Raw genomic sequence first — 23,614 nt, forward strand, 5'->3', positions numbered from 1 at the left:
TCAGTTTGTCTCAATGAGCTTGAAAGACAACGTCTAACAACACTTCTAAGAATGCGCCCTGATGAAGGAGCTTGCTCCGAAACGTGTTGGCCTATAAATGATTGAAGGGAGCATGTTGCCATCCTTAACCTTTTTTTACCCTGTTTCAAATACATTCTTAGCTGCCGTTATTAATGCTGTATAACAAGTGTTGAGCTGCTCTCATATTCCAAACTAGACATGACTCTTGTTATCTTGAACCTCATAGCGCTCTTCTATTCCCTCTGTAATTATCTTCAATGTATGAGGATGACAATCATGTAACATGCATGTCCTGGTTAGGAGCTTCAAAGAGGTTCAGAGATCCAGAAAGTAGCGTGTGAGACTCTACTCATAAGGTTTTCTATGAGGTATTCTATAAGCATCTAAGAACAGGAGAACAGGAATGCACTGATACCACATTTCACTATCAATCCAGACTTTTACAGAACAACATAGCCTTAAACCAATAGTTTGGGGTCATTGGATGAGAATGACTTAAATATAATCCATTTTTCTCCATTGATATGTCAGTTAAAGCTCTCTTAGTATTGGGGATACCAACACCCTCTTTTAGTATCAACCTTATCCCATACATATTATCGGTGCATCTCTAGAGCGTACTCTAACAAAACGAGTACTGATCTAAGATTGCTGGTTAGCTCACATGTCATTTTCCGCATAATTTTCTGTGCTCTGGTAGGATAGAGAGGTCAGATAGAACTCCCACTCTTTTCTCTGTCCGGCCACTCGGTTTCATCTCCTCATCTCATCTAACACAATTTGTCTTTCTGTTTTCTGCCTCTAGTTTTCTCTCGCTCCTTCAAACATGCACACACACACACACACCTCTCACTCTCTTTGGGGGTCCATGTTAAAGCCAGATAATCTATTTCATCTGTCCGTGCTGTGACTCGGCCGCCCACGCAGCAGATCTCTAACCATCTCTCCCACCCCCAGTCGCTCTTTGATAGTGTACCCCGCAAAAGCTGACCATCTTTCAAATACTCTCTGACTTATCTCTCTCTCTTGTACTCCCCCGGTGGCTCTTCTTACTTTTTTTCTTAGAGGTGGTAGCGGCTTTGAGTCCATGCTCAGAGGACTCACACTCTGAGAAGTTGGAAATTATGTAATACGGGAGGGAAAATATTGTACGACGTTTCCCTTGAGAGGATGTTTGATACATCTTACGGTTGTATTGTTCTTGACGTCTCTCTCTCGCTCTCACTCCTTCTCTCGTTCACCCCCTCCCTCCCTCCCCTTTATACCCTGCCTAGTCCTTTTCATCTCCATCTCCGTCCCTTCGTCCCCTCCCACCTTCTCACTTATTCTCTCTGCTCTCTTTCATTTCTCCTTTCACTTCATCATCTTCTTTTCTCCCTCCCTTTCTCATTCGTTTTCTCCCCCCTTTCTCTCTCTCCCCATCACTTCTCAAACCCTCCTTTATGTCTTTCTCTCATCTCTTCAGTCTCCCATACATACAAATGATAATGCGGATTCCAGTCAGTGCTACATGTTCGTGCTGCTTTACCTAAGTACAGCTTTTGACGCTATTGATCATCTATTCGAATTGATTGAATAGATTGAAGAATTGGGGTTGGTAATGCTGGGAGTACCCTATACTGGCTCTCATCTTACCTGCCAAGTGGGTGATTATGTTCCGTCCCCTTCATTGATATTGTATGGTGTACCTCAACTCTTAATTCTTAATTCTAACCCTACTGTTCTCCTTATATAGTACGTTGCCCCTTGGCCGCTATATTGGTCAACATAACATTTGTTTCCACACAGAAATTTAAGACATTTTACAGGCACGCTTTTATATTTTACTCTTAATGTAGTTTTATTTCTATATCTAACCCTATTTTAATTAATTTTTGGCATTTGTAATGTTTATCTTGATGTCCCCTCCCCCCCCCCCTCCTCCAGGTGAGTGTGGAGGTCTTGGTGGAGTACCCCTTCTTCGTCTTTGGCCAAGGCTGGTCTTCATGCTGCCCAGACCGGACCACCCAGCTCCTGGAGCTGCCTTGCACCAAGCTTTCTGTGGGCGATGTTTGCATCTCCCTCACCCTCAAGAACCTGAGGAACGGATCTCTGAAGAAGACCCAGTCCCTGGAGCTGGCCACGCCAGCCGCTGTCCCAGCCTCCAGCCACGGGCACCTCAAACCCCCCAGAGCTGTCCCAGACGCTTCCCGCAGCTGCAGTGGAGGAAGCTCCAGGCACGGGGAGCGGGAGAACGGCGTCAGCCAGCGGGGGAGTGGGGGGAGCGGGAGCGGAGGAGCGACCAACGTGGAGAATGGGGAACTCAGGTTTGGGGAAAGAGGGTCGGTTTCTAAAGGTCAGGGTGCCAGCGGTGCAGAAGCTGGCTCCAGCAAGCCGGCAGCGGGCCGGAAGCGGAGATGGTCGGCCCCTGAAGGTCGGAAGGTGGAAAAATCAGAGGAGGAGCCTCCCTTGGCCCTGCCCAAGCCTTCCTTCATCCCACACGAGGTGAAAGTCAGCATCGAGGGAAGGTCGAATATTGGCAAGTGAAGGCTAGCTGGACTGTTCAATAACCCTTGGGATTTGGAAAAACAAAAAAGGATTCTACAAAAAAAAAAATCATGAATGCCCACATTAATGTTTCATTTCTCTTGGTTTTGAAATTTTATTTTCTGTTTTTATTTTCTATCATGAATACTGTACTGTAGAGGCAAATTTACCCTACATGTTATCACCTTACATTAAGTCCATGTAGTTTATAACACGTTTTCATAGATGGATTTGATATTACACAAGCAATCGGTGCCGTTGTGATGGTTTTCATGAGATGACCTGTGGCGAGGGATTTGTGTGCTAAATGTCTGTTGGTGGCCGTGTGGCACACAGAAGCATTGCTTGATGGCTCTGTTTGGCTGGCTGCAGTTACACATTATGTAAATTTCAAATTGAAATAGCCCACAGTTAGCGTCTTGACATTGATTTCACTCCCTGTGCACTGCGAGTGAGGCTGCTCAGGAGAACGCCTGGACGGAGTCACTCTCCCGCCACCTATGGCCAACAGAGTGGCAGTGGGCCACAGAGATGATATGATGTCAGCTGATCCTGAGCTAGAAAAGATTTCTGGGTAAACCGTGAAATTGTTACTATTTGCTGAATGAGTGTTTCAGTGGGAGATGTTAGAAAAATGTCTTTCTCCATGTCTACAGCTTAAATGTACTATGTGTGATTCACTCTGCCATCAAGCTGTGCCAGACTTGACCTGTGAAGTCATCAGGCAGCGCCAGTGTGCCACACCATAGAGAGGGAACAACACTTCCTCTGTAACGTTTGGTGACAATGGAGTCTTTATTTTCATCTTGAGCATTTTTATTTGATGTCTTTATTTTTTTATTTTTTAGTTTCACTTTAAATTTCCCCCTCTCTCCTGTCTCACCAGATGGGTAGATACTTGTTTTCAATGATTGTCTAAAACCTTGATCAGGGGTCATTTAGTTCTAGGTTGAACCCAGGTGGGTCAATGTTAATGTAAATGTGATATACCCTAACCTAACACATACAAGTACAAACACACTGGGTTGGCAACTTCACTTTGAGCAAATGTTAGAGGAAGACTGCATACAATCCTCGTCATTTTGATGCGACCTTTTATTACTTTATATTTTTTATCAAGAAAGGCTGTGTGAGAGGAACCGAGAGAACTTGCATGTCAGTTCTGAGAGGGTCAGGATGTTTCAAAGCACTTAACACACCTGTCACACTCACCATACAGCCGACACCATGGTTATTTATCAAATTTTTGTTGTCTCTACATTTACGCAGTACTGTATGTTTTATTTTTGGATTTTTTTTTTTTTTTTTTTATAGACGAGCGTAGAAAGTAGCAACAGCACTTTGGAAAGGTGAAGGGTCATTAGGTAATGTGGTGGTTGTGCCATGGGTTCACAAGGAAAGGGATGAATGTGACAGGTATTGGAGAAAGTTCCAGTTACTAGATGGATAGAGAAAATTTGAGGGGGAAAAAAAGGAACTGGAAATACGTCGTTTTCAGAACGTGTGGCTGTGCCGTCAAGCGACTGTGGCCACTGCTGTCTTTTTCAATCGTATAAATGACAAATTGAATACAGAAGATAGGGAAAGCATTGGAATGTGCAGAGTTTTGAAAGTTTGGGAACTGGCATGAGGAGGGAGACGGTTGAAATATCCCAATGATGTTCTTTATTAGACTGAGAGCAATGATTAGAAGCTCAGGCCACAGAATTTTGAAGGGTGTCATATATTTGTGATGTATGTGTGTATGCTAGAGTGAGCATGAGTGCTGGTCTGTGTATGTCCATATACACACACACGCACACACACACACACACATAGACACATGCTTACACAAACACAAAACAGTGCACACCCGCTCACACATAGAGATAGGCCATCCCTGAAACTCAATGACCTTTGATATGTACTGTATTTGTTGTAAGCATTCATATGTATGCAAATGCTTACATTTTGGTGCATATTGTCCCTACTGCAAAGAAACATTGCTATCAATACTGTACAGTTGTACAGAAAGTGCCCTGTGGTGTGTTTGTGGGTGTGTGTGTGTGCGTGCGTGCGTGCGCGTGTTTGTGTATGAGTGTATGTATAATGTGTATAGGAAAATGATATACTCATGATATATAGACAATGTTAAATGTCCAGTGTTTCTACTTGGAGTTTCTACTTAAGAGAATCTTGCAATTTGCACATCAGGAGGAGGGAGTCGGGTGGAGACATAACTTTAACGGCCCTGTCCTGCAACGAGCCCTAGACCATACACATAACACACTGGAGGAGACCACAGGTTGGAGAGAAAGTTTGATGATAGTTTTCCTTTAGGAATACCTGCAATTTGTTTTTGTCCTTCACCAGGCACTCGAGGAAAAGTTTCTGCATTGACACTTGAGTTAAAGTCAAAGTCAAATTACATTCAAAGTTTTACGAGCACATGCGTAGTCAGTTATTTCTCATTGAAACCAAGGAGCACCACTAGCTGCAAACTAGAATTTGAGCCTGTGCCTGTCTAGTGAATTTAATCAAAGATTGCAAACAAAGATAAACCATCTGTAGTGGAGCTGAAGGAGAAATGCAGATTTTTTTCCCCCCACAAATGCCTGGAGAAAAATGTCATAGCATCCGTCTTACCCATAAATAGAAATCCAATCCACTCAGATTTTTTCTTTTCTTGTCAACTTTCCCAGCTGCCCAAACCAGCTGGTTTGAACAAGTCTGTCCACAGTCCTGAACAGTTGTCCAGGGTGTAGGGGCTAGGGTTCAGTCCTGAACATGGCCTGTGTATTCAGCCAGCTGAAACCCCATTTTACTGATATGTAGCAGTTACCTCAGCAGGTGCGCTTGCCTGGTTGGTCCAAACATTTGGGCCCTGTTTGGAACGGGATACCACCATACTGAACATACTACGTGTGCCAGAGAGTTACATGTTGCATGTAGTGTGTGTAATGTGAGTAGTATCCCATTCTGAACACGGCCTTGGAGCTCTGTAAGCAATTGGGCCGATGGTCGTCCAGTCGGACATCTTCACAGGCTCTTACCTATAATGCAAGCCCAAGTCCCGCCCCTTTTCTGAGCTTGGTCTTTGAGGTGTGATGTGGCTGAAAAGTGTGTACTACCTGGTGATCCTTCGGCCGTTTCATTATACTGAATATCAAATGGTTCAGTTGGCAAAATTTTCTCCAACATCAGTGTAGTGAAAATGCACAAATATTGTACAGTTTTCGGAGTTTGTTTGCTATTTCAATTTAAACAACAGAAAAATACTTACCACAAATGAGTAGAGTAAAAAAAAAAACTAGCCATAATGCTATGTGACATGAGTGATACTAAAACAAAAAAGGGATCACGAAGAACAAAAACAGCGTGACGGTAGACACATGTTTGGGCTTCAGTATGTTCTGAATGTGGTGTGTTGAAACTGTCATGCAGCATGTTGATGCTTTTCACACGCTGCATGCTCCAATACAGTATGGTCAGTAGGGATAGTGCTTAGATTAGTATTATGAGCTTTCTAATCAGCCACGGTATTCAGGTGATTTTAGATGGCGGAGATATTTTTGAGGTGGCAGTGTCATTGCCTCTAAGAAGTGATACTGGATCAGTCGCATTTTCATCCCAATAACAATATAGAGCAGTAAGGTTTAACTGTTAAATTCTGATCCTAGATCTTTTGTGTGGGGCAACACTGTTTCAGGTGGTGGGAGTTTACCAGGGTGATGGCAGGATGGATGTGTGCTCAGGTGGATGAAGGATGGATGGACGGATGGTTGGATAAATGGACAGAAGTGTGGTGATGGTGGGTGAATGAGTACACCCCATATGAGATTTGAAAATGCTTTATTTTTTATAATAAAACAGGGTTTCTCAGATCAACATCGCGGCAGTGCATTTTCATTTCTTCCTTTTCCTATCGATACGTCATGATCATTAGTAGTAGAAGTAGTAGTACTGTGTATACATGTGTGTATGCATGTATGCCAATCTGTGTGTGTGTGTACATGTGTGTGCATGGCTGTGTGTATTGTAATTGTATGTGTGTCCATGTTTTTTGTCCTACCCCTCTCTCAACACAAGAGAAAGCAGAACCACAACATCATCTAAACAAACTTGTCAACCACTCAGACCATCAAAACTTTTACTGTAGGTCAGGTAAAGAAGAAGACATATAGAGCCAAAGCCAAGCGATGCTGTTGTTGCTTTGGCTACTTCAGAAAGCAATAGTACCACAACATTCAGGCACTTTACTCGTGAATGAGTGGTACACATGTATGCACACACACACACACGCACACACACGCACACAGAATCATTCCACAAGTTCTCTGCAATAAACATGTAATAATCCTCTAGCATTACAACCAAAACAAAGAGATGTATGTACACACACAAGTTGCCACACAACATCTCTTTTCAGCCCATACAGAGAATACAGTTGTCATAGATCTGGATCTAGTAGTTTTAGAAGCTAATATAAATAACCTGAACTCAACTCAGATACAGATACACCCTCTTAAGCCCATTATCATGAATTCAGTCTAAATCTTTAGGTATTGCAGTTGCAACACCAGTTGCCAGTTTTTCAGGGAAGTGTCTCATATATGCAGTAACAGACCATAACCCCCAAAACCTCCTCTATCCCAGCTGGTCAGAGTCATAAACTCTGTTGTCACGCTATGGGTGCGCTTGATTTTGCATTCCTTTAACGCAAACGTGTAATGTTCAGTAGGAATGTATCTCCATTATGTTTGGATATGACGTAGTGTGAATCAAAATCACCTGAGGTAACAACAGATGTTCTGACTCCGCCCAGGTCTGCCTTGTTGCCACGTCTCCCGTAGTGACCTCGTTAACTTTGTTTCAGGTACCCAATCATAGCCAGCCAGCCTCACAAGCACCTCCTCCTGGGGCAAAGCAATCAATTTACCCTCAGCAACCGTTAGCTACCTTTCAATATCGCCTGGCCTGGATTTACCAGTGCTGGCCTGGACTGCCTGTTCCCCCCTTAACATCATCTTTTAATAATAATCTGTTCACCACCTACATGTTCTTAGTATATACCGGTCATAGTATTTATACTCCAGTGGAAATGCATGCTTAATAATAAGACAACTATGAAAGCAATTTGACACACACAATAAATTCACATTGTTTTGATCAGCTGTGCGTTCTGAATACAGGAGAGGGAACGGCACATCGTAATAAGGTTCCAACATTTTTTGGAGGATTTGATGTTCTTTTAATTTTGCTTTGACCTAATCCCAAGTTTGACCTTTTATCCCCTTTGAAATGTACCACAATGTGCAATACTTACATTTTGTTCCCCCCCCCACCCCCCACCCCCCCCCACCCCCCCCACCCCCCCCACCCCCCCACCCCCCTTTGCCGTGCCAAGTGTATGTAGCGTAGTCCTACTCCAGTGTCTCATCCTTGTTAATGGCTCATGTATGTGTATTTTACTGTATGTTGATATGTGTCACATCTGTAAGACAGAGTTTGTGAACAGAAACAAAACCAATGGAGAGATCGCCCATACCTCTCCTCCCCTTTTGTCTTTGCGGCCTTCCTGAATTTGTGAGTGTGAGACAGTGTGTCATGTCCTGTTGGTGTGTGTGCGTGTTTGTGTGTGTGTGTGTGTGTGTCCGTCTGCACCATGTGTCATGCATGCCATGACATGGAGTCTTTGTATGTATGTTTGCTTATGTACACCTGATGTTCAAGTGTGTGAGTGTGTGTGTGAGTGTGTGAGGGTATGTGTGCGTGACGCATGTGTGTGTAATCAAGTATTTTCTCCTATATTGTCTGTGAGATCATAAACCCTGACCCTCAACGGTTCTCGGTGAGACCCACAGAAAAAAAGAAAAGAAACCTCATTCTTAGTGGGGACCACTTTTTGTAAAAAGAAAAAAAGAAAAAAAAAAAAAAAACAACCAACAGAGATGCACATGTAAGTAGACGTAAAAGACTTGATAATGTTTCAGCACTTTCTAATCCTAGGATGGGCTTGGTCTAACCCCTCTGTCTCAGACCGGTACCTTCCCTAGGGGTAACATTCATTCAATACAGACAGAGAGAATGACAGAGAGGAAAAAAAAAGAGGGGGTGAATATGGATGAAAAAGAGAGAGATGGCTCGGTTTAAGTTTTTGCACATCGCCTTGCCGTAACCTTGCGTTTATCTGTCTGTGCTCCATCTCGCTTGGCGCCCGGCGCGTTCTTGGGTCCAACGGGCCGAGGTGTTAGGTGGTTCCTTGGTTCTTTTCTACTGGGAAAACCTTTTCTCATGGAACGCATCCCTTCTTTTGTTGTGTTCTGGTTTGTTTGGGACCTTTTCCACACCACACTGACCCAAACCAAGCTGTGCCATGCCAATTTATTTTCTTTTTTGACATTTGTCCTTTTCAGTTCTAAGAAATCTGGCGGATACATTGGTGAGCAGGTCAGCGCAGCGTGGTTTGACTGTGGTGTGGAAAGGGTGCGTACAAACCGTTGCTTTGTTTGCGTTATCTTTGGTGCAGGAGCTTTGTGTTTTTGGTCTCCTTGTAGCACTCAATATAATGTCAGGGGACTTAAAACTATGTAGAGAATGTGTCATTGTTGAGTTTTTGTGACAAGCTTTCTCATTGGAGGAACACCGCTGATGTTGTCTTTTTTAATTGGCTTCTTTACTTGCACAAAATGACAAATAAAATGAATGTTGGTGTGCGAGCTTTGACCTTTCGATCAGAAAAAAAGGCATGTGTGCTCTTTGTTTCATGATGTTTGTATTTTCATTTTGCAAAAAGGATGTTTTTTGGCACTTTGTTGTGTTTTGAAAGTGAACAGAATTCAATCAGGATTCCTTTTTTTTTTTTGTTCAAACTTGACTGTTGTTTGACGTCTTGTCAATGTCCATAGCGCTGGATAACCAACTCAGGCAGAAAGGAAAAAAAAACTTCTAGAGGCCCACTTAACAGTTTAGTTTCACCCCAATCAATTTACATTGGTGGGCTGTTTGATATGGGTTACAAGATATGTAAATTTATTACATATAATTTGATATGATTAACAACCGTCATTATTGATAATGAACTATGAATTATTATTATGATATTACATGTATTATGCTGGAGATGACTAGGATTATTCTTCAGTGTACTGAACATTTTTTGTCTGCCATTCTGTACAAGGCAACAAACACTCGGTCAGCAGGGGCAGGCTCTACGGTTTGCGACCTCTCTGGCCCCGCCCACTGCCACGGAGGGGGTGGAGCTTATCTGTCAGCTGTGGCTCAGTTGATTCCTCCCCCCGTTCTGAACATTCAGCCCTGAGGCTTGCAACCCGTCTGTCTAGATGTTTCTCTGCTAACCTGTGACACCAAGTACTGAACTTAAGACCGTTGGCCCCTGAGATTGTGGCAGAGAACTGGACATTAGGACAGACCAGCAAGGACAGACTTGCCTGCAGGGGGCCGGAGCAGTTTCCAGCCAACTTGTTTGTACTATATTGTACTCACCAAGTCCCTGTGTCTCACCACCCCCTTCCTCTATAGCAATGGAGAAACCCTGTCGGTGTATGTATTTGACATCTGTACAAACGCACCTCTTTGAAAAAGAAAATGAAACCTTGACATATCTGCAAGAAATGGGCAACTTGTGTTTTTATTTTGAATGCGTCACCAACGAATGCTCTCTAAAAGGTATTGCACCAGTGTGATATAGATACCGTCACACTACAACACCACATTTTGATATAGATGCACACACACACACACACACACACAACACAAACACTGCATTCAAACCCTGATCTCTCTAGTAACATTCACTAGCTGTGATTTTCTCCATTGGTATGGCTCAGTGCTGAAAATGAGCAAACAAGAGCTCCCTCTGCTGGACAACAGGTTACATGACAGCCCCACCACTCCAAACCATAAAGGGGTCAATTACTAGATAAAATTGGAAAAGCTCAAACATCTGGGAGTTAGATCATGGGAGCTCTGTATGTCACTTCAAATCACTGTTTTTGATCATTTTGCTCTGCCTTCCCTCCACTCTTTACATAAATCCAAACAGAGTAACAGAGGCTGCATGATATAAGGAGCCATGGTCATTCTAAAGGATGGAGTGGTCACACTTTCAAAAACAAAGGAAACTTAAACTATAAAAAGAAAAGGAAAAATGAAAATTGGATTGAGATTGCAGATTAGATTTGCTGGTGACAAAATGAATCTCAGGCCTGGATGATGACTTCATCATTCAGTGGAGTGCAAAAATAGAGCACAGCAGTGTTCTTCTGACGTTTTCATGCTGAGGAACCCCAAATAAATTGTTTAGCTGAGGACCTAAAAAGATATAGATAGATTCTCCCATTGTCTCACATCCCTTGTGTGTTGTACTGACGTACGCACACAACACACAGGGGATGCAGGAATTGCTGCACAGACAGTTTAGTCCTCCTTCATAAAGAAAATGGAGGACATTTTTTCAGACAATGGACAGAACAGACATAAACATAAAAACACTAGGCTGTGTTTATACCAATAAGGTGATGCTGTTTGATCCCTGTAGTTCCCTCTGTTTTCCCTCCTCCAGACAGGTCAAGGTGCAGCTCAGCTACAGAGCAGAACCCCTACAGCTGCTGGGGGTTCAGTGTCTTGCTCAAGGACACTTCAGCAGGCCAACACAGGGGTTTGAACCGGGTCCTGGTTGAAGGCTGTCTCTCTAACCACTAGGCGACCCTGCCACTCCCCCTCTACATTACTGCAGTGTTATGTCCTATATAGGTTTCTATCTCTGTATCACTGACCACAAACTGAATATATGTAGGTTTGAACTGAACCTTGGTTAGTTTTGTGTTTTAACCTTGTTTCTTCAGTTTCACAACGTGGCTCACTTGTAAGCAGGGTGCATCACCATGGTAACTTAGGCTCATAACCTCTGGAGCAGGTTATGTTCAGGCTGTTGGATCCAAACGTAAAAAAGCCAATCAACTCTCTGGAAAAATGGCATCTCCATTCCTAGAGGATCAGATCCCGTGGCCTTTATTAAAATAACCTGTACTGCAAGAATTACATTTACAAAACCAGATATGAACAATTCAATATGAGACAAGTAATAAAAATAACTGCATTCAGATAGTAAGAAGGGTTGTTGGCAGGGCAAGAGTGTTTAAAGACAGAACTACTAATTTGGTTCAGTGTGAACAAATATGTTTAAAGATAAAAGAAGGCGCCTGTAAGTTCATCGTGTCAATATAGACATGCTAATAAAACTGTAAATAGTCGCCAGACTTTTGTCTGCAGTAATGTTTAGTAAAGCCTGATTTTGCCTTACTTTTTGTTTTATTTTGCCAACTTCCTAAGTAGAAAAGAGGAAGGAAAGACTATAAACATAGTGAAGTAACAGCTAAGAGCATAGTTAGCTTATTGTGAATGTTGTTTTTCTTCTCTGAGATTATCCTTTATTACAAAAAATTGGAGGTTAAAATATGTTTAGGCCTGGTGAACATGTTCAGGCCTCTCAGCAAAAGAAAAGCTCTCAAGTCCGAGTGGAAGCCTTGACATTACCAAACTCGTCATATTGCTCTCACTTCCCTTTCTTTGCCGCCTGTCTCTCTTTCACACTCACTCATCACACATTCTGTGTATGGACAAACATGCATAAGAAGTATACAGTCAAGGACACACACATAGGCACACAAAGTACACTATGTTTCCAGTGAGAGCAGTAGGTACACGGTCTGCTGCACATGATGCTGATTTGTATGGCAGACTTCTTTCTTCAAGACATCGTCTTTTTTCATGGGAAACCTGCCCAGGGAACAACTCTTGCACCTGGAACATACATTTTTCATTCATTCATTCATTGTCTTTACCCGCTTATTCCTATTCAGGGTCACGGGGGGCTGGAGCCTGTCCCAGCATGCATTGGGCGGAAAGCAGGGAAACGCCCTGAACAGTTCACCAGTCCATTGCAGGAACATAAATTTCAGTGTTTTAAATAGTAGAACTTCAGAGAGCGTACAGTGTTTCTGCTACCTGGAAGTTACAGAAGTTTGGTGAAGACTCGTCATCTTCTCTGCATCACAGTTCCCCAGTGGCTGACAGGAATTTACTACCTACTGATTCCAGATGGAGTGTCACCAAAACTGATAATACAGGAATCTAGCAGGATGACTCACCAAAGAGAGCAGCACAAACGAGATATGGCTCAGACAGTAACCGCAAATAATTCTTAGTGTTTAAGATGAAAACTAGCTGTTAAAAAACATTGCAGTTAACTGAAATAAAAACTAAAACAAAAAGTACAACTGAAAACTGTCTTGGCTGCTACTAAAGTAAAATAAAAATATAGATGTGAATTTTTTCACTTTGTCTTTTTGTTTATGTGCAGGGTAAAAAAAGAATGAATTTTGTGTGGAGAAATTTTGGCTATTTTTTACTTAACACCAACTGCACAACAATATGGTGATATCCTGTAGACAGACTTGTTCTGCCTAGATGAGTGCCAGTGTTGCCGATGCCATCAGAAATACTTGGGAGAAAACATCAGGGAATGTTTTGAGCTTTAAATGGTCATTTGTGCAGCATGGAACCAAGTGGTCCCACCTTAGTTAGTTTGTCTTGGTAGATTTCCTGGTTTGCAAAAGACACTTTGTGCCATTCACAATTGTCTTGTAAATCTCAAATGAACATAAGTTTAAAAGAAAAACCTCAAAGCAAACAAATATATAAAGTTTCTAGTACATAAAGAGTAAACACACTGACCATTCTCTGATCATTTGGTTTTATTTCCTTGCCTTGGTGTAATCATTGCAGTAAACAATGGAATTCAGTATTTTTAAAGTGCTGTCTTCCAGTATGCATCTCATTTGTTATTATCTTGTTTAATATTGTTTGTGTAATTGTACCATTGTTTTACAATTATTTTTCCCTGAAGATCCTTGCTTGAAGTACAGTGAGTGGCTCCTAGTAGAAGCCAAAATTCATGAGGTGCGCTTGATTTAAAATGTCAGGCACAGTGGAATCAATGAAGTAGACACAGATATGACTACTTTGCATGCACAGCATGGTAAATCAAGTGTATCTCAAATATGTCAAATGTTTGGAATACATGAAGCCAGAAGTCCTGACATTCTTCTGCCTCGATGGAACTGTCTGACACCCAAAATGCATGCGCACAGCCACACAAACACACACCATAGAAGCAAAAGATACGCTTATTCTTGCTTTCTCATAAACCATTATTTTGTTGTCTGTTATTACGAATATGATTTGCACACTTTTTCAGTAATACTGACACATATCCTTGGCTTGAAATGGAGGGGACAACACATTTCTGCTACAGGGAGAAGGAACAAGAGACTCAGACTCCAGCATGATAAAGGGAAAGAGCGGGAACTTTTAACTATTTCCCTCATCTCCTCTAAGCCAAAGGTATATGAACCAAGCAACATATTGCATTCAGAAAGCTTCGCAGAATTATCAACACCGCTGGGGAAATCATCAGAGCGTCCTGCATGCAGTTTGTTGCAATAAAGTTTTCTCCAGTGACAGTTCACGGGTAACGTCCCTGGATCTTGCATATTGATTGCACATCCTATTATTCATTACTCTACAGAGCAGAACAGTTTATCGTAGCACTAATATCAGCCTTCTCCTGTTGAGTGTGTTTACATGCAATGTATTTCACTTAACAACTCATATCCTGGCTATTTTGAATAGACTGTTCATATGCAAATGTCCGTATATGCACAAGTTAAAGGAATATTCTGACTGGAAATTGAGATGATGCAGATCAGGAGTACACATGCCTCAGTATTCTGGCTAACAACTGTATTACCATAACTCTCCAGGTTTTTGTAACTGGAATATGATATTTGCATGAGCCCATTCAAAAAGAGAACACACTGCATAATTCTGCATTACAATAGGATACGGTGCATATAGCATGTAAACGCACTCGCTGTGGAATTAAGTTGACTGGAGTGCTGTGATGCCTCTGGGAGAATGTTTCAAGTCGCACTCTGAGTGAATATTACTCACAACCTGTAGGAAGCTTTTTGACAGCAGATGTCCTGAGAGGAACAGGTTGGGTGATCATTTAGAAATGTATGTGTGTGTGTGTGTGTGTGTGTGTGTGTGTGTCAGGGGAGGGACAGTATGCAGGTGTGTGCATGTGTGTCTCCCTATGTGTTAAAACCACTATCCTACCATCGCACATTTGAACTCTTCATAATACACGTATATGTATCATGCAGTATTCTATGTGTGTGTGCATGTGTGCGTGCGCCCCGCTAGGTGAACATGTGGCTGGACTGCTGTGTGACGCGGATGAAGGTGGTCCTGCGGCTCAGCTCTTTGAGCTTGGCGGCGCCCACGTAGGTGCAGGTGGAGCGGAGGCCGCCCAGCACGTCCCGGATGGTGTTCTCTACGTCGCCCCTGTAGGGAACCTCCACCGTCCTGCCCTCTGACGCCCTGACGGAGGAGAAGAGCGGGGAGGAAGGAAGGAGGGAAGGAAGGAAGGAAGGAAGGAATGAAGGAAGGAGGGAAGGAAGGAAGGAAGGAAGGAAGTTTTTCCAGTTAATGCTGTAGGCAGACTATCCAAATGAGAAAATGAAATCGTCCATCAATACTGTATGTGATCTGCTCTATCATTTTCAAACCGTTTTAATACACTGTTGGAAAGAAGATAATTTAAGCTTTCTAGTGATATCAAAATTATCTTTGTACTCCAAATATTGAGTGAGATACACCCTTTATATTACCAAACTACGTTTCTGAGGAAAAAGGGCCTCAAAGTTTGCAGTCAATTCTGAGACATTTATTCAAATAAGCTCATCCACTTCTTAAACCTGATATCAGCTTCTCACCTATACTCGGCAACTCCCCCCACATATTTCTTCATGGCCGTGTCGGAGCTCATGCCGTAGAAGAGCTTGACCTTCTTGCCGTCCTTCTCGATGACCTCCCCGGAGCACTGGTCGTGTCCCGCCAGCATCCCTCCCATCATCACAAAGTCGGCCCCCGCGCCTGAGGAGGAAGGTCAGGAGGCAGAGGAGGAGGAGGAGTGCTTAGATTTGCTTTGTTAGAAATACTGTGGATCTGTATTTTACAATGTTGACCGAACTACCATACAACATAACAACGAATCAATGACCAAATGTCATTGGGTTGTATACTTACCGAAGGCTTTAGCCACATCACCTGGGCAACTGCAGCCACCATCCTGAACAGAGGGAAGAATCCATATCAATCGAATGGGCTCACAATGAATCAAAGGTCAAACATATTCTTTAGTGCTCATTCAGCCAGCCTGAAGAGATAAGCCTGAGGATGCCCTCTGCAGGCTGAACCCCACTACTACAATAACTATTAACAATTATAACTATTTTAACTTAATACAACTTCTTCCACAATACTGATTTGAGGAGCAGCTGTTATTCAGGCTATCATGTCTACTGTTTGGATTAATTAAGGGTTCTTGGGTAATGTTCGTCTGTTAGTATCCTATCCTGTATGTTGGTGTCATTAATAGCCATGGGATGACTAAACTAAGGCTTGATCTATGCACCTGTTTCCCTTAGATCATATGACACTACTATCTGCATCTGTATGCTCAATGTGGGCAACTTGTAGAGGGTTGTTGTCAGATCGGATTGTGTAAAATGTCAAATTTAATATTGTATATCCTCAAAAAGTGAAAAATATAATTTTTACTTGTCTATCTATCTCTATCTATTTTTAATTTGTTCATTTTTATTTCAATATGCTCCATATTTAGAATATTATTTGGCTGATTTACTGATAAATTAAACACATACATGTATAGCTCATAACCTGAAGATTATCCATTGCCTATCTAGACCACAGTCATTTAGCTTTTTGCTAGGAGATGCAAAATTGAGTCAGTAACTTACTTCCACCAGCTGAGTAAAATGGCTCTGAGATAAATAACTACAGTATGCTTAGTATATAATTGACTTCTAATGTGTACATATATATTCCTCTTGATTGGTTTACTGAATGACTGGCTGCTATGTATGTAAAGTGTTGAGGGACTTACAGAGATGATGTGCCCCTTGAGTCCGTGGGCTGAGTCTGCACACTCTATAACAGCGCTGAGCTGTGGGTAGCCCACCCCCGTCTTGATACGTGTCGTACACACAGAGCCTGCAACACACAGCGTACAGAGCAGCCGTCAAAGAAGGCCACCTTCAAGCATCTGTCTCCATCTATATTTCATTACCATTGCAGCAGCCACAGGAACTTATTCTTTTTCAGGTTCGGTGCTGTCAAGTCAGGTCAAAATGTATTCATAGAGCACATTTCATGCAATGATGCAACTCAAAAGGCTTTGCAAACACGATTAAAAAAACATCAAATGCAGCAGTAAAAAGGTGTGTTATTGATTTTCTCTTAAAACCATCTAGAGTTGCAGTACTGCTGAGTTTGGCCAGGAGTCTGTTCCATAGGCAGGGGGCCGAGAAAAAACGCTGCCTGTTTATAGTTCCTGCTGTAGGGATTAAAAGGTTAAAAGGCCAGCGCCAGATCATATTTGGCTCATACTAAACAAGCATTTCAAAAACTATAAGTGTGTAGGTACCAGGCCATTAAGAGATGTAGGAACCAATGAAATAGTTTTTTTTTAGTTTTTTTTTAAAAATAGGTTTGTTTTTCCTTGACCTTGTTAAAACGTGCTGCTGCATTTCGAATAAACTGCAGGCAACCAATAACTATTTTAGGAAGACCACAGAACAGAGCATTACAGTCACCTTATCTACTGGTAATAAAAGCATGCTCTAGTTTCTCTACGTCATCCTGAGAGATAAAACTTGCAGCTCAGCACTCTTCAGCCTTTCCAGTATCTATTTGTCATAACATTTATTCTGCCCTCTGACAGAGCAAAAAATAAAGAAAGAAAGAAAAATCTCAAATTTCCACACTATTGCAAGCAGAGTATGCAGTCATTTTATGAGTTTACACATATACACTACAAAAACTACATGAAGTATTTTAAGTCATAGTAGCAAGTCAATTTAAGTCTGCTTATTTGACTGCATCCCTCACTCTATATGCTATCTGGCTTGGGCGTGTGCTTGCCTGCCTGTCTGACTACTATCTCATCTTTCTGTGCTTGTATGCGAGTCTCTGAATGCCTGAGTGGTTTTATATTGAGTTAAAGGGACCTGACCGGGTATTAGCAAACTCCTTACACACACTCAAGACAGTCGCACCCACCCACCTGGCCCGATGCCCACTTTGATGATGTCAGCACCAGAGAGGATGAGCTCCTCCACCATCTCCCCTGTTACCACGTTGCCAGCCTGCAAAGCAGAGAGCGTTACCTCTAGCACAGATGCAGTACATCCCATAAATCCACAAATACAAGCCGAGACGCTGAAGTGTCTCTCTCTTACCATGATGGTGTGTTTGGGGAACTTTTCTCTGACCGTCTTGACAAACTCCACAAAGTACTCGGAGTAGCCGTTGGCCACATCCAGACAGATGTACTTGAGGGCAGGGATGGCTTCCAAGATGGCGCACAGCTTCTCCAGGTCGGCCTTGCCGCTGCCTGAGCTGGCAGCTAGATGCTGTGGGGAAAAGTCACAAGACCATGCTTAAAGGAGAATTCATGTTATTCTGATTCTCAAGTCAATATTTCTGAACATGAACAGCTCTCTAATGCATCATGTCATACTGATGTACAGCCTGGAATAGTTTCATTGACACTGAGCAAAAGACAGGCTCGTGTTTCTCTGAATTTTTACATACAAATGAAATTAATATATAGTAGAGCTATCAGCTACCAACTGGAGTATTTATTGTTATTGCCAGAAAATTCAATTTCCAATTCATTGTTTATGGTGCTAAACATTTGTGTAACACCACAGAATAGAGGCTGAAATAAATTCTTATGTCTTGTTTCTAGTTATGAGCCATAGACAGAAATGAGAGAGAAGAACTTGCTCTTGGAGACATAAGTGAAAATTTACCAATAATGCCTGAACTGTCCTTGGGCACAAGAATAGCAATTCAAAGCTCAAATTCAGTGATACATTGGCTTTTAATGCCACAAAGAATGACTCACTTAATGTATTCCCCTTTCTGAAAATGTGATCCTATCCCTTTAACGGACAACAAAAAAGTGCAAACCCTGGTGGTGTCCTTGTAGTACTTTGGGAATTCCTATTTTTGCTACCAATCCACAGAGAGGACACCTTGCATAAATATCGGCCAAGGACAGCAAATGTCGGCGGTCTTACCTCTAAGCACTCTGGATGACTAGCAGCAAAGTTTTTCCACTCGTCTAAAGAGTAGTGCTTATGAATGGCTGTGAAGAGGGTGTGCTAGGGAGAAAGACAGTCAGAGAAAGAGAGAGAAGGAGAAAGAGAGAGCATGAGGACTTAGCAATTAGATATTTACATTGGGGCCAAAACTAGTGAGTTTAGATATTGTGGGTCCATCAAAACGTGAGAACCTGGAGGGACTTCCACAAACATAAAGAAACTGCATTCTCATTTTGTCTATTTACATTTTTTCCCATGCCCCTTCATGCTTCCCCCTCTCCAGTTTAGTTTCAAACATTCCCACTGAGCCATCTGTGTTATAAAACATCAACACTTGGGACAGTTAGCTGCTTCCTCTTGGCCTCTTTAGTGTATGTTTAGCATCCACATCGAGAAAATCAGTCAGGCTGAGCAGCGAATCAGGCAGTCAATAACTTTTGATCTAAGGATCACAGACACTTAGATCTCTTGAGTCAACTTAGTGTGCTACAAGACAAAACAACATCCCACATGCAAGCAAATGCCTGAGCGCTTCTAGGACAAAGTTGTTGATTCATACTTGTCCCAAGGCTTGTGAACACAATACATTTCAGCACAGGCAGGATTTAAGCACACATGCTGTTCTATATCTTTCATCCTTTCCATTCTGTCGACTCACTTTGCTGAGGACCTGGGCCATCTCAAAGGTTCCTGTGGTGTCCATGTTGGCGGCGATGATGGGGATGCCGGTGTAGGTCTGTTTGGAGTTGCGGAATGTGAAGGTCCTCTGAAGGTCCACCTGTGGGGACGGAAACACGACTTATTCTGGAAACTTCCATTTCAACAACAGCAGATGTGCAGGAATAAGACAGTTCCAGACACTGCAAATACGTGCCTGAGTTCAAAAGGCTGATATAGTTACTACTGAGCAGGTTCATGTGGGATATTTTTAGACATGTTAACATATTTTTGCTGAACCTTTGAAGGAGCCAGTCAGTGAGTATCACACTCAGTCGCTCTGCAAGATGGTCACCCAGTGAGTTCCTTGTCACACATCTTTAATCATAACCCTGATCAAAACCCTGATCAATCTAACTATATGCTTGCAAATCCAGGGAGTCCAGTCAGGCTCTACCTGCCAAACAACTGAGATGGATAAACCCTGAACACACTGGCCAAGCAGGACCCTTTTCCTTGTTTCATTATAATTGATACACACAAATGGACACTAATGATCCAAGGTAACTGTTTTGATTGTTTGTTTGACTGATGAATTGTTTCCCTTCCACAGTCGACTGAAAGGCCATGCCGATTCAGTCAGAAATGCGAGCAGCTAATGTGGCTCATGTTCTGCAGAGTCTGTGGTCGTCATGATGGGGATGCACTGAATCATTTAGATCCAGTAGCTAGCTAGCCAGTGCTGCGGCCTGTAATGTGATAGGCTGCATGAAAAGATCAGTGCTCATTGTGACACACTAACTGCCCCCTTTTCACCGAGGCATTTAACTGTACTCACCATGCAACATGCAGCTAAGCTTCTCATTCGCTCTGTACTCGCTATGATTTGACTCACAAATGATCTGCTAACCCTAACCAAGTAAGGGAAGTAAGAGGGAGAGGAGGCTGTTGTAAAGGAGGTTATATTGGAGAGTGTTACGACTGCAGCAGTTTTGAATCTCATTTCAGGGCTGGGAAACTACGTCCTGAAATCGTATAGAACAGTTTCATAGTGCTGAATGCCTTTGTTGAGTAGAGCAGAGGAGTTTATTATGCAAGACTGCTTTGGGTGTGGAAATCGGTTAATAATGCAAAGTGTCCCATAACCGACACGGTGAAATAATTTTTGGAGCCACAGTGAAAATGAGGCTCATAACTCATAACGCAGGGAGAAAGAGGTATGGAGTGGGAGAAGTATGGATGAGAACAAGTGAGGGAGGAGTGTCCAGTCGTGCGTATCCATTTCGTGCTGCGGCAAATCAATACAGGCCTCTCCTTTCAGTACAGCTCGCTGACTCAGCAGGATTTTCCTGTGCAGTCACCAGTAAATCATGCCTGGGTATGATATATGGATCTGGAGGCCTCAATTATAAGAATGATCTTAGACTTTATGCTTTCCATTGCATGATCATTTAAAAGAAGTGTAAAAGAATATTATAAACAAAAGCAAATGGTTATATCTATAGCATTCATCAGGGGTAATTTGTTTTAGCTTTTGATATATCAGCGGTTTGGAGAAAATCTATGATCTGTAATTTTGGCATCAATATTAATTTTCCAGAAATCACAACTTTCACTTGATTTGGTCAAAGGAACAGAATTTATTTGTGAGATTTTATAAATCAGACCCCAGAAACGGCCATTTTGTTCCACTCCATCCTTCACTGCCAGCAAATTTATGAAATATACATTAATGAATCCACTAATGAATCCTGTAATGAATTCATCAGGTATGTTCTGTGTCCCAGCATTCAGAAAAATCTGCAACCAGAGGTGCAGCTGTACAATTTGAATGAAACAAATACATTTGCTTTCACCTGTAGATTTTTTATATGTATGTTTGATATGTAGATATGTAACAATCAGTGCTGTTTCTGTTGTTGACTCTACTGATGCAGTGGCAGCTCAGATCAGACGTGAGCGGAGTTTGGTATCGTTCAGTTTGCAGACAGACGTTCCTGCTCAGTGGGGGTGGCAGTGTATCTGCCCAGCCCACCAAGTGGTCTCTCATTATTGGTCCAGTCCATGTTCCATGATGTTATTACCTCCCCCTTCTCTAAACGACCTTGCAGATGTCTGGTAAGCTTAGCATTGGCAGGTGCATCCCCGCTTCTGCTAAATGCAGCAGTAACTCAAACAAGAGCAAGTCAGAATGTCAACAGATGAATGCTTGTGGAGTGCATGGGCCATTAGATTTGGCTGCAGTATACTGGCTTGCAGAATTAAAGTTGTCTCATGTAGGTAGACATATGAAATCCTTTCAGTCATTTTGAGCGATTGCTTTAGGCTGCCTGGAGCACCTGATCGGCATGGCTTGCATTTTCGGGATTTGATGTTCCAACTAAAAGAATCTATCGCAGGAAAGGAAGATCTGACGGAATATCAAAAACTTCATGTGATATTCAACAAATAGGATAAAATTGTTGAATTGTTGTGGCCTTTAAATGTCCTTGTTTCAGTCACTTCCTATTTACTACACTTGCATGCGCGCGTGCGCACACACACACACACACACACACACACACACAGCTGAACCACTGCTACAGCTGAACCTGCACTACACCACACTATGAATGAACAAATAGCTGAGAGATATTGCATGTAATATCCTGTGCTGTGTGATACCCTGCACTGTGGTGTAACCTGGGTGAGATGGTGCATGCCTGTGTATATGAGTGTATGTGTGCAAGTATCTATGTGTTATCTGTCCCTGTGTATATTTTTCTTTATTTGCTCCAGGCCAGTTATGTTATCCTGATATCCCGGTGGCGTATGGAATGTGCTCGGGTTGACTGTAATACACACAGTCCTATTTTTAAACAGGTTTGCTGAGAAGCCTCCTGTGTCTCATGTTGCTCGCCACCTCGCAGCAGCCAACTCCCACCCACTTCCACCCCACATCTAGTGCCATCTAGTATCATTATCTTGGGTCGGTACCAGCCCCTGCACTAGTAACACTTCACTAAGTTAAGAACAAAAACATGACGAGACGAGGAGAGGATGGCGTTGGCCCAGGGAGCCAAAACAGTAAGTGTGAGAAAGCGTCATGGCGGCACGTTTTCCCTGCTTAAAATAAGAGTGATTGACCAGATCTTTCAAAACTCTTCTTTTGCATCTCTGGCTGCCCTCCTCTTCTTTCTGTTTGACGACATTCTCATCATTTGACTATAGCTTCTGATACAGGCTCCGAGCTACGACAGTGCTAACCTTGTTTCCCCTAACCTTTAAGAAGGTCACTCGAATGTTACACGCTCATTCAGTCTCCCTTTGTTGCTCATAGCGGTGGACATGCAGCGTACACTTAGGTCTACACAGGCAAACAAGACAAAGACACTCAACATGTGACACTGTGGACAGGTACAAATAGAGAATTACAGTGAGCTTGGTCTTTCCAGTTTCATTGAGATATCCTTGGGATGCAGATAATGAATTATGGGGATAATGAATGCCGTCCATCCCTAAAATCATCATGATATGAGTGTATTAAACAGGAACCCCTCTACCAGCCACCCCCATATATAAATAGTTAACGTTTGCGTCACCCACAGTAGGGACGTAGACGTACTTCCTGAATATAGCTAACAGTAAACAGATTACACTCCTGTTGAGAAGCATCCTGGGCTGATTGTTGAGTTAGTAACTGTAACTGGGATCCTTGGATTACATCATCAGAGTACAAGCAATAAACTGCACCTACCTCAGAGCGACTCTTTAGGCTGCTCCTCTTGGGTCTGAAGAGGACATCTTTAAAGTCCAGCTTCAGGTCTGCGTCCACACGAGGCATTTTGGGTCTCCAGAAGGCTGACGACCAGGAGGATGATGATGATGATGAGGAGTAGGCAGAGGAGAGTCTCTTGAAGAAGGCTGCAGCAGTGATGGTCGCTGGTCCCAAGCCCCAACCACCAAACCCGAACCTCCAGGCGGCCAGCGTATTTATAGCAAATGGGGGCCCAGCCCAGCCCCAGCCCCCATGGCTTTATTTAGGCCTGGACTCCCTCTCTCTCCCTCTCTCTCTCTGTCCCCCCTTCTCTCTTTCTCCCTCCGCTCCTTTAGCGTTCCCTCTCTCCCCCTCTCTCTCTCTCCCTCTCTTCTCCTCCCTCTCCTTCAGCAGA

At 42.7% G+C, this 23,614-nt stretch overlaps 2 protein-coding genes across 5 annotated transcripts in view; one reads left to right on the forward strand and one right to left on the reverse strand.

Annotated features, from left to right (window-relative positions):
• atxn1a (ataxin 1a) overlaps window positions 1-6,416 on the forward strand; it is a 96,533-nt gene extending 90,117 nt beyond the window's left edge. For all 3 annotated transcript variants that reach the window (XM_071901571.2, XM_071901572.2, XM_071901573.2), the window contains one exon: window positions 1,948-6,416. In XM_071901571.2, coding sequence (XP_071757672.1) covers window positions 1,948-2,547 — 600 coding nt within the window. In that variant the 3' untranslated portion in view covers window positions 2,548-6,416. The remainder of the gene's footprint in view (window positions 1-1,947) is intronic.
• An 8,377-nt stretch (window positions 6,417-14,793) lies between these two features.
• Window positions 14,794-23,393, reverse strand: gmpr (guanosine monophosphate reductase). 2 transcript variants are annotated; one of them, XM_071901565.2, is made up of 9 exons: window positions 23,200-23,393; window positions 19,465-19,584; window positions 18,783-18,866; window positions 17,937-18,110; window positions 17,762-17,843; window positions 16,583-16,689; window positions 15,703-15,745; window positions 15,390-15,549; window positions 14,794-14,994 (listed from the first exon to the last, which is right to left on the reverse strand). In XM_071901565.2, exons 1-9 carry the CDS (start codon window positions 23,284-23,286, stop codon window positions 14,814-14,816), a joined length of 1,038 nt encoding a protein of 345 aa, XP_071757666.1. In that variant the 5' UTR covers window positions 23,287-23,393; the 3' UTR covers window positions 14,794-14,813. The 2 variants fall into 2 exon arrangements, with proteins under 2 accessions (XP_071757666.1, XP_071757667.1); XM_071901566.2 differs by lacking the exon at window positions 18,783-18,866.
• Window positions 23,394-23,614: the final 221 nt, after the last annotated feature.

This window comes from Centroberyx gerrardi, chromosome 19 (assembly GCF_048128805.1).
Source record: "Centroberyx gerrardi isolate f3 chromosome 19, fCenGer3.hap1.cur.20231027, whole genome shotgun sequence".
NCBI classification, from domain to species: Eukaryota; Metazoa; Chordata; class Actinopteri; order Beryciformes; family Berycidae; genus Centroberyx; species Centroberyx gerrardi.